This window comes from Ovis canadensis, chromosome 3, assembly GCF_042477335.2.
Source record: "Ovis canadensis isolate MfBH-ARS-UI-01 breed Bighorn chromosome 3, ARS-UI_OviCan_v2, whole genome shotgun sequence".
NCBI lineage: Eukaryota > Metazoa > Chordata > Mammalia > Artiodactyla > Bovidae > Ovis > Ovis canadensis.
This window is the reverse complement of record NC_091247.1, coordinates 174516332-174528355: the sequence shown is the minus strand read 5'-3', so window position 1 is coordinate 174528355 and position 12024 is coordinate 174516332. Positions and strand designations below refer to the sequence as shown.

General features: G+C 38.7%; 1 protein-coding gene across 2 annotated transcripts in view; it reads left to right on the top strand.

Annotated features, from left to right (window-relative positions):
* Positions 1-12024, top strand: part of ANKS1B (ankyrin repeat and sterile alpha motif domain containing 1B) — a 1178069-nt gene that overhangs the window by 807926 nt on the left and 358119 nt on the right. For both annotated transcript variants that reach the window (XM_069585128.1, XM_069585119.1), the window contains one exon: positions 11297-11395. In XM_069585128.1, the coding sequence (XP_069441229.1) occupies positions 11297-11395 (99 nt within the window). The remainder of the gene's footprint in view (positions 1-11296; positions 11396-12024) is intronic.

The following is a 12024-nucleotide window of genomic DNA, read 5'->3' as shown; positions in this document are numbered from 1 at the left end:
CTTTGAAAGAGAACTACAGGAAAATTAGCTGACCATGGTCCTGACCTTGAGAACATTACTTTCCCAGTTGACTTAATCAGATAGTTTGATAAAGTTCTGCAGAAGAGCCATCAAATACCAACTCAATGCCATGCTGTCATCCCCCACCTCCCAGCATCATCCCAGCTCACCCAGCTCATCCCAAGGAACACCCTGGGTCATATATTAACATGCTCAGTTCTAGGTTACAATAAGGTAGCTGGAAGGAGAACAAACCACCTGACCTTTCAGAAGGTAAATAATATATTTGCAATAAAATGTGTTGGAGAAGCTGTGGCAGTCACTCTTAACTGGTCTGTCAATACATACATAGGGTTGTGTGTGAAAATACAGTCATGGGAGTTAATTCTTGACAGTGTTACCACATCTATTGACTGACATCTCCACCTAGAAAAGGTCCCCTACTAAACGTTTGGTTCTCTTTCTGTAGTGCAGGAAGCATGACCATCTGAATCTGACTGAATGAAATACTGATCCCAGATCCACCACATGCTAACCATGTAAACCTGGCTAAGTTGTTTCATAGCCCTGAGACTGTTCCCTTGCTGTGAAGTGAAGACACTGCCCCTTGTCGTAGAAGATTGTTGGCAGGTTTATATAGAAGAAGGGCAGAATATCTAGTATTCAATGAATGCCTGATGGCTGGTAGTTAACCATGAAACATTTTCAGCACTTTTTCCTATATGTGGCTATGCTAGTCATAACCCAGGAGCCAATTTGGCTTCTTCCAAGAAGAGCCTTTCTTTTTTGAGTTCTGCATCACCAGTGAGAGGAACCTGTTGTAAACACAAAGGTGCCATATTCCTCTTCTTAAGAGCAGGGGGTCCAACCTAGCCTAGCCATTGCTCACTTTGTTCTTACGAGGCTCAGGGAAATCTTCAGCATGTTAGACAGAAGAACAAAACTCAGATACTTGCCAAGATTATGTACAGCCTACCCAAGGAAAAAGAAAATTTTAACTTCACAGCTTGTGATTGGGAAAGGACACAGGACAGCTGCTAACTGTTTTCCTTTCATCTCTGCTTTTGGCATGTTCTTCTAATAGCTCTCCTGTCACACTGAGTCTGCAGCGCAATGGGAGCTGAAAGAGTAGGACTGAGGTCTCCCCCCAATCTCATCTCCACCCCCTGCTCAGACTCAGCTGCTGGGAAAGATCATTTAAAGCATTTAATATCCGTGCTACCCCTTTGGGGATGGTGTAACCAGCTAGACACCATGCTTCAAAAGAGAGAGGCAAGTTAAAGCTTTGCAGTTAGTTAGGGAACGTTCAGACTAGAAAACCCCCCAGGTCCCTGCCAACCCCGATTCTATGATTCAGAGAACAGAAAGGACTGGAGTAGAGGAGGGAAGAATAGATCAGATGGCTTTCCAAATTCTCTTCTACAGAGAGGGATCCATCATTGCTTAAACTTTCTAAAATCAACCATAAAATACTTTAGAACATTTGCTTTCAAATGTGAATTTCAGATGGTTCAAAGTAAAATACAAATGGTTTGGGTGTAACCACAATTTTTTACTGAATCTTTTCTCTCCTATACTCACCCCACTGGAGGTGGTATCAGATTATAGTTTTGAGAAAGACTCCTATCACCTCTGGGAGCAAGTTATTTAAGCATGTACCTCAGAGAGTTGTGATAATTAAATAAGGTAATATATTAATACTTAAGGCATTTAGAACAGAGGCTGGCGCAGAATAAGAACTCAGTATGTGTGCAATTCACTTTATGCTAACTTACACCAACTGCCATTAGTGTGAAAATAGGTGTTCATGTGCTTCATGAATATAAAGCATACATTCTCCTGTATGTATCAGGAGAAAAGTAATAACATACAGATAGGTTTTTTTTCACATCAACTTTTTTCTCACTTATGTGAATCGTGGGTGAATCCTTAAAAATGAATACTGTTTCTCTTTTGCCAAATTTTTAGGCAAAGATAGTCTAGTAAATATACACAATTCTAAGATCTACAGAAACACATGTTGCAAATAAATCATAATTATAATTTATCGTATCACCAAACCTTGCTCAATACTTTAAGAAATACATAACTGATTACTTAAATTACCTTTGCCTCACTCTCTCTGTAGCTTCAGAACAGATGTTTCAAAGGGAAAAAGGTCTTAAAAAAATGAAAAGGAAAAAATTGGTGGTATAAAACTTATTATGCTCATGTGAACACTTAATGCTAATCTTAAACAATAAATCTAAGATATAATTTATTTACTCAAATATATAACTTACATATACATATACATATACATATAGGTACCCATTATATATATATATGTAAGTTATATATTTGAGTAAATAAACTGAACTGAGGTGCTCATATGTGTGTGTGTGTCTGTGTGTGTATAGGTGACTGCCCTCAGTCAGTCTCTCCCATCAGGAAGCTTCCATAAGCCTCTTATCCTTCTCCATCAGAGGGCAGACAGAATGGAAAACACAATTTCATAGAACTGACCAATCTGATCACATGAACCACAGCCTTGTCTAACTCAATGAAACTATGAGCCATGCCGTGTAGGGCCACCCAAGATGGACGGGTCATGCTGGAGAGTTCTGACAAAGTGTCCACTGGAGAAGGGAATGGCAAACCACTTCAGTATTCGTCCCTTGAGAACCCCATGAACAGTATGAAAAGGCAAAAAGATAAGACACTGAAAGATGAATTCCCCAGGTCAGTAGGTGCCCAGTATGCTACTGGAGAACAGTGGAGCAATAACTCCAGAAAGAATGAAGAGATGGAGCCAAAGAAAAAACAATACCTAGTTGTGGATGTGACTGATGATGGAAGTAAAGTCCGATGCTATAAAGAATAGTATTGCATAGGAACCTGGAATATTATGTCCATGAATCAAGACAAATTGGAAGTGCTCAAACAGGAGATGGCAAGAGTGAACATCAACATGTTAGGAATCAGTGAACTAAAATAGACTGGAATGGGTGAATTTAACTCAGATGACCATTATATCTACTACTGCGGGCAGGAATCCCTCAGAAGAAATGGAGTAGCTATCATAGTCAACAAAAAAGTCTGAAATGCAGTACTTGGATGCAGTCTCAAAAATGACAGAATGATCTCTGTTTGTTTCAAGGCAAACCATTCAGTATCACAGTAACGCAAGTCTATGCCCCAACCAGTGATGCTGAAGAAGCTGAAGTAGAATGGTACTATGACCTACAAGACCTTCTAGAACTAACACCCTGAAAAGATGTCCTTTTCATTACACGGGACTGGAATGCAAAGGTAGGAAGTCAAGAGATACCTGGAGTAACAGGCAAATTTGGTCTTGGAGTACAAAATGAAGCAGGGCAAAGCCTAACAAAGTTTTGCCAGGAGAATGCACTGGTCACAGAAAACACCCTCTTCCAAAAACACAAAAGAAGACTCTACACATGGACATCACCAGATGGCCAATATCCAAATCAGATTGATTATATTCTTTGCAGCCAAAGATAGAGAAGCTCTATATAGTCAGCAAAAACAAGACCGGGAGTTGACTGTGGCTCAGGTCATGAAAATTCACACTTAAACTGAAGAATGTAGGGAAAACCACTAGACCATTCAGGTGTGACCTAAATCAAATCCCCTATGATTATACAATGGAAGTGACAAATAGATCTGATAGAGCACCTGAAGAACTATGGATGGAGGTTCATGACATTGTATAGGAGGCAGCGGTCAAGACCATCCTCAAGAAAAACAAATGCAAAAAGGCAAAATGGTTGTCTGAGGAGGCCTTACAAATAGCTGAGAAAAGAAGGAAGCGAAAGGAAAAGGAGAAAAGGAAAGATATACCCATTTGAATGTGGCGTTCCAAAGAATAGCAAGGAGAGATAAGAAAGCCTTCCTCAGTGATCAATGCAAAGAAATAGAGGAAAACAATAAAATAGGAAAGACTAGAGATCTCTTCAAGAAAATTTGAGATACCAAGGAAACTTTTCATGCAAAGATGGGCACAATAAAGGACAGAAATGGAATGGACCTAACAGAAGCAGAAGATATTAAGAAGAGGTGGCAAGAATACACAGAAGAACTATACAAAAAAGATCTTAATGACCCAGATAACCACGATGGTGTGATCACTTACCTAGAGCCAAACATCCTAGAATCCTAAGTCAAGTGGGCCTTAGGAAGCATCACAATGAACAAAGCTAGTGGAGGTGATGGAATTCCAGAGCTATTTCAAATCCTAAAAGAAGATGTTGTGAAAGTGCTGCACTCAATATGCCAGCAAATTTGGAAAACTTAGCAGTGGCCAAAGGACTAGAAAAGGTCAGTTTTCATTCCAATCCCAAAGAAAGGCAATGCCAAAGAGTGATCAGACTACCTCACAATTGCATTCATCTCAGACGCTAGCAAGGTAATGCTCAAAATTCTCCAAGCCAGGCCTCAACAGTATGTGAATTGTGAACTTCCAGATGTTCATGATTGATTTAGATAAAGGCAGAGCAACCAGAGATCAAATTGCCAACATCTGTTGGATGATTAAAAAAAAAAAAAGCAAGAGAATTCCAGTAAAACATCTATTTCTGCTTTATTGACTATGCCAAAGCCTTGGACAGTGTGGGTCACAATAAACTGTGGAAAATTCTGAAAGAGATGGGAATACAAGACCACCTTACCTGCCTCCTGAAAAATCTGTATGCAGGTTGGGAAGCAACAGTTAGAACTGGACATAGAACAACAGACTGGTTCCAAATTCAGAAAGGACTACATCAAGGATGTATATTGCCACCCTGTTTATTTAACTTATATGCAGAGTACATCATGCTAAATGCTGGGCTAGATGAAGTACAAGCTGGAATCAAGATTGCTGGGAGAAATATCAGTAACCTCAGGTATGGAGATGACACCACCCTTATGGCAGAAAGTGAAGAAGAACTAAAGAGCCTCTTGATGAAAGTGAAAGAGAAGAGTGAAAAAATTGGCTTAAAACTCAACATTTAGAAAGCTAAGATCATGGCATCCAGTCCAATCACTTCATGGCAAATAGATGGGGAAACAATGGAAACAATGACAGACTTTATTTTGGTGGGGCTCCAAAATCAGTTCAGATGTTGACTGCAGCCATGAACTTAAAAGACACTTGCTCCTTGGAAGAAAAGCTATAAGCAATCTAGACAGCATATTGAAAAGCAGAGACATTACTTTGCCAACAGAGGTCCATCTAGTCAAAGCTGTGGTTTTTCCAGTAGTCATGTATGGATGTGAGAGTTGTGCTATAAACAAAGCTGAGCACTGAAGAATTGATTCCTTTAAACTGTTGGAGAAGGCTCTTGAGAGTCCCTTGGACTGCAAGAAGATCCAACCAGTCATTCTTAAAGGAAATCAGTCCTGAATATTCATTGGAAGGACTGATTCTGAAGCTGAAACTCCAATACTTTGGCCACCTGATGTGAAGAACTGACTCATTGGAAAAGACCCTGATTCTGGGAAAGATTGAAGGTGAGAGGAGAAGGGGACGACAGAGGATGAGATATTTGGATGGCATCACTGACTCGATAGACATAAGTTTGAGTAAGCTCCTGCAGTTGGTGATGGACAGGGAAGTCTGCTGTGCTGCATTCCATGGGGTTGCAAAGAGTCAGACATGACTAAGGGATTGAACTATATGAATATACATAGGTGCTCTCAAATGTATTGCTCAGTGATATGATATTTATTTGAATCAATAATCCATGTGGTCTGAAGAATCTAGGAAATTTTTTCATAAGTTGAAAACATGGTAATTTAGTAAAGTTGTGAAGAAATTCCATTGCAGTAGACAGTATATGTTCACATGGAAGGCTGTGATAGAAATGTGAGCGGTAGACTACACAATCTTCTTCCACTCCCATTTCATTAATGTGAGAGAGGGAATGAAAAATGAAAGAAGTATATCATCAATTATCTAATCAGTTATGGTTGGTAGCTCATGTTTGTGTCTGGTAAACTAAATAAAGTTTTGTTCCAACACTGATAAGGGGTTCTAAAACTGTTATTTATCATAGTAGTTATAATCATTAACATGCAGCAAAGAAACTTATTGCATTTACCTGTAAATTAATATCAAATTAACTAAAAATCTTTATAGAAACTGAAAGGTAGGAGTGTTATCCCGAGAAAGTCATATATAGTTTTAGGCCACCATGTCATTTATGCTGTAAAAAAGTATATTAAAAATAAAATGTTGTTACATTTGTGAATTTGTAAGATCATTTTATCATTCTACTACCCATTCTATTTCAAATAATTCAGTTCAATTCAGTTCAGTTGCTCAGTCGTGTCCGACTCTTTGCGACCTCATGAATTGCAGCACGCCAGGCCTGTCCATCACCAACTCCCGGAGTTCACTCAGACTCACATCCATCGAGTCAGTGATGCCATCCAGCCATCTCATCCTCGGTCGTCCCCTTCTCCTCCTGCCCTCAATCCCTCCCAACATCAAAGTCTTTTCCAATGAGTCAACTCTTCACATGAGGTGGCCAAAGTACTGGAGTTTCAGTAATTAAGGCCATACAAATTGTAAAGAAGAATCTAATTTAGCTAATTATAGAGCAAAAGAAATCTTCTCCAATCAATAGTATCTCCTTGGTTTTTTTCAGTCTTGAACTGAAGAGAGAAAATAAATAACATCTGACTCAAGCTTATATTAAGAAGAAATCAGTTCTCTGCGGTCCTTAAATATGTTTCCTTAGCATTTCATATGATATGCAATGTAACGTGACATCGAGGTCATGAACTTTTCAAGCCAAAATTCTGAGAGACAGAAACGGTAAAGATATTTCTCAGAAATGATTTCAATAAATAGCTGTTCTACTTCAAATGGGTCACTAAATACAAAGCACTGCTTTTTAGTCTATCTGGTCATCTTATTAGTTTATCGTAGCTGAAAAAATCCAATACACAAGATATTCTCCCCATGGTCATAGAAACTTCAGCTTTCAGCTCTTAGTGCATAAAATATTAGATTACTTTTCTTCATTCCATGATTTAGGAAAGCAACAACGCTGCCCTGGATTAGACATTTCCTATCTGTTAAAAAAAAATTGCCATCTAGAAAGTCATTAACTAAACAACTTTATCCACTGATTGTTATTCCTTAAGTGTGTATGCCATGTGTCTGGTAGTGTGCTAAGCACATAATAAATAATATCTCAATGGGACCTGTCATTTTGGTAGCATAGATTTCTAGCCCCATGACAACAAAACACTGATGAAAGCAGAACCAGCTGCTAATTTGTTTTAATGACTGAAAAATTAGAAAAGAATTTGCTACAGATTCTAAATTTACTGTTCATGAACTTTGACCAAGAGGAACATCAGTTATATCCTGAGACTAACTCACGAGTATATTTGACCCTCTGCTTTGATTCCCTGTCCTTCTCGTCACTGCCCTATGCATGTGATTCAGCTGCAGTTTCAACGTCTTTAGCTGTAGAGAGGCACTGTCTAACAGAACATTCTATGATGGCAGCGATGTTCTATATTTGCATTATCCAGTATGAAGCCATCAGCCACAAGTGGTCAATGAGTCCTTGAAGACAGGACTGAAAACAATTAACTACATATGAGAGGTCATTCTTAACATTTCATGGAGGAGTTCTATGGAGTGAGTGGGGGTAAAAGCCTATTGGGATGAGTTGAGGAGTAAATGGGAGATAAGAAACTAGAGACATCATATGTATGAGGAGATGAGATGGAGCGTGCAGTGTGGTAAGTCGTTAAGTAGAAGATAGACACGATGAAGCCCTACTTCAAACACCGCTAATCTGGCAGTCATGAAAAATGGATGAAAGAGAAAGATAGGGTGTATGTTCCGCTTTTACTGAGAAAAAAAAAAGAATTAAACTGAGATTTTTCTCACATTCAGTGAAGGCAAATGATAACAAGAGAATAACCTTTAGCTGCCTTGAGAGAACAGAAATATTTATTGTCCTAGACAGCATAACTGTTACCCAAGTACAAGCAAAATGGTTAGTTGCAAGATCTGAAATATTTGATTTTCTCTGAAAAACTGTGATAATCCATGATACTACAAAAAATAAGGTAGTCTATAATTTCTTTTTATAAGAAATTTTATAAGTTCCCAGTACTGATACTAATTTGTCAAAAAAATTCTTGCACTCTGTATAACTACTTCTTGAAGCAATTTAAGTTACAGTTCTTAAGAACTAAAACATAGTTTCAAATTATACAATCTATATTTAAATAAAATGATACTAATCAAAGTTGGGGGCGACTGAAATCATAGCATTGAAGAACTGAATGGGAATTTATTAAATGGCTTCATTTAATGGGTGAGGACCACAAGACTCGGAAATGATATATGACTTAGCCACATTGCCTCCCTTGTGGCTCAGCTGGTAAAGAATCTGCCTGCAATGCAGGTGACCTGGGTTCAATCCCTGGGTCGGGAAGATCCCCCGGACAAGAGAAAGGTTACCCACTCCAGTATTCTGACCTGGAAAATTCTATGGACTCTACAGTCCATGAGGTCACCAAGAGTCAGACACGACTGAGCGACTTTCACTTTCACTTTAGCCACATTTCCCCAGACAAGACTCAGACCCAAGTCTTGAGGCTCCAAGCCTGGAGCTATTTTGAAAAAAGACTGGCTAGATAATGCACCAGAATATTTCTGGTATTCCTATATATTACAATAAGAGTGAAAATAGAAATTTTCCAGTGTCCCCTCAATGGGGAAAGTGAATCCTTTTCTTTATATTTCCACAGTCAGTACCATTACCTTTTGGGCACATTCTTACCATTTGCATTGTGATTTTCATACTTTTCACTCGTTTTTCAAAAGTGTTTGGAATTACCCTGCATGCTAGGGTATTTAACCCAAAAAGAATTTGTCTAACTTCCCTGTAATTCTTCAAGATGTTTCCTCCCTTACTGAAGATAGATAAGGCGATATGTTGGTAGTTTAGAGGAAGAACAGTGGTCTCTAAGGACTAAATTCTTTAAATCATTTCAGTATGCGAACACTGAAATCAAGTGTTTAATATTACCTATAGATAGTAGCTAATTCAGACCATAGCCTCCTGTTGTGCTGTTGTGCCTTGTTTTTGTACAAAAAAATCCAGGTTCTATGTTTTGTATAAGCTGAAGTTGTAGGCTGATAACTTAGCCTCTGGAAAACAAGATAATGATCTAATATATAGGTGGCTTAAGTTTTTTGTTTGTTTTTATTTTTTAAGGGCCTTTTAACTCCTTTGAAAAATCTCTTAAAGAATGAAAGTCAAACAGAATGGTATCATACATCCTGCTCATGACACATTAGTCCATTTCTGAAAATAATAATGCTTTCTCAAAATGAAGTCATTTATATTCTTGACCATGCTCTATTGTGTGCACTGAGTAATTTCTTGAGAACAATGTTTCCTATGGCATATTGCCAAGACTGGCTTTATTTGTCTTTCATTAGGCTTTTTTATTATCACGCTGCTATACACCTGAATCATTCTGCCTCCTCCAAGATGGCCAGTGTAGCTTAAGCACAAGAATGTTACTATGAGTAGGTGGAATGTTTCTATCCAGTGAAAGCCCATTTTTTAATCTCTAGCTATGGTACCATACTAATGACTTTCATCTTTCTAAGCACAGCCAATTGTGCCAGTTTTTAACATAGTCTGATATTAAATTGTTTACATTCATCAATCCTGTGCCTGTCCAGGGAAAGACATTAGTCTTTGCACCATGCTAGACTGGCCCTTCCTCCCTGTCTCAGGAAAAGATCACTATCCAGCCCTGTTGAGGAAGCCTGGAACTGGTGTGTATTCTGGATTTCTCCATCATTCTCTACATTCAGTCACCAAGTCAAACTTCTTGATGGTTTTCAAATCTACTCACATCTTTCTGTTTCCCATGACCACTATCTTAGTCTAAGCCCACACCATCTCAAGAACAACCTCTGTGGTTTCCTAACAGCTCCGTGCTCCCATGACTGCCCTTTTCCAGTTCACTCTCCTTTGCTTTAAATATTCATCAGGACCCATTGCTCTCCATAAATAGATATTCTGTAATTTCTATTCATAAGTGTTTTTTATTTTACACGTTGGTAAGATAGAGTTTGATTGTCCATAAAAGCAGTGATCTGAGTTCTTGAACTTCTCTATAGACTCCTTAAAGAGGAACTGTAGCTTACATGCTTCAAAAGACTAAAATTTCAGGATAAAATAAGCAATTTATAAGCTTCCATGTTAGAATATTAATCAGAGGTCAAAAAAATCATTGAAATCAGAGAATAGCAGGATTAGGCTGATCCTTGGAAGTTACGTGGCTCAATGCCATCATTTCATAGGTAAGCCAACAGGCCCAGCCACAGAAATCAAGTTGATCTTTCTAAATGTGAGGTCTCATCATGTAACTCCTTTTCTTAAAATCTGTCCATGGCTTGTTATGGTCAAGATGAAATTGAAATTCATACAATATCTGTGTCGTCTGGCTTCTCAATACCTTTTAAGCATTAAGTTTTGCTCCTGTCTCCACCTTATCCTAGAATTTGATGCTTCCATGCACACTGTGTTTTTTCTTACCCACACAGCACTGCATATGACTTCTCCTAGTCCTTTGCATTTTGAGTGCTGAACCTGAACTGTACTTCAGATGTCTGATGAGACACCATCTCCTCTGAAAATACACCCCAGGTGCCCTCTGCATTCCCAAACACGTGTCACCATGATAGCACACTCACAGCATCCTAACAATCTGCTTCCATCTCTGGACTGGAAGGAATCAACAGTTGAGGGCAAGGATCTGCATCTTATTCATTTTTGTATCCTCATACCTTGATCAAACATCTGACATTCAAGATGAATTGTTCTCTTTTAGCTTGCCTAGGATACCTCAATTTTTCCATCAGCTCTCCTTACAAAATTTGTCTTCAGAGGGAAAAAAACTGGTTCATTCACGTTAACATATAGGTCACTGATAGTTTAAATGGCAGCTCTTCCTAGAAGCATATATATTTTTAGAGGAACTGGGTTTTGAGTCACAGATATAAATCCCCAATGCAGATAATCCAGCCATAAATAGTAAGCCTTGAGAGTATTTATGATGTAAAAGAAACTTTCCCATAACCTTCAACTCAATCATCTAGGTGACCTCCTCTCACCTCACTCTTACAGAAGATTGACTCTATGGTTTTGTTTACAAAAATCAGATCATTTGTTGGTTATTTTTCTCTGTATTAAGAAAAACCAGTATTTATGCCCAGTAAAACTGCCTGATTTAATCTATAACATTTCTGGTTTTGTCTCAGGGAAGCAATGTTATGGAAGACCAGGATTTGTTGGAAATTGGAATCCTTAATTCTGGGCACAGACAAAGAATTCTACAGGCAATCCAGCTCCTTCCAAAGGTAAGACAGCATTTATTATCCTAGCCTTTAGTCTAGTCCCAGTGGTTCTAAGTCCAGGTGTGCAAAGCGTGTTAGTATTTAGGACAATATGTGTGCATATTGATACAATTCCCTGAAGCCAAAGCAGGTCTTCTTAGTCCAATTAAACATTCGTATTCATTAGATGTAATACAGGAAATGCCTCCGGCCAGCAGGGCAGCTTACAAGTTTTTCTTTGGTGGGATTCTGCATGTCAATACAATCAGTCCATACGCCCCAGGTGACAGATCAGGTGCAAGAAGACAGATCAGTATTGGATGGGTAGAAGAGTGTTCCTGGAATAGCACCCTCCCGCCCTTAGAGGCAGTATCTCCTAACAACTCCATAGCCCTAGCCTCCAGGGGCACAGAACTTGCCTAATCACAAGTCATTACTCAGGAAAGTGCAAGTATACATCCCCTTCAGGTATTTGTAGTTCATGTATAAATCCTCCCAGTCCAAATGCAATTTACCAAGCAGGCATCATTTTAACTTTAAGTAATACGTTACTTAGCAACAGAGTTGACCTTCTGTTTCTAGGTAAGGTTTCACAAGAGCCTAAAACAAGAGGTAGGATCTGAGCACTGGTCTTCAGTGCTCAGTAAAATATG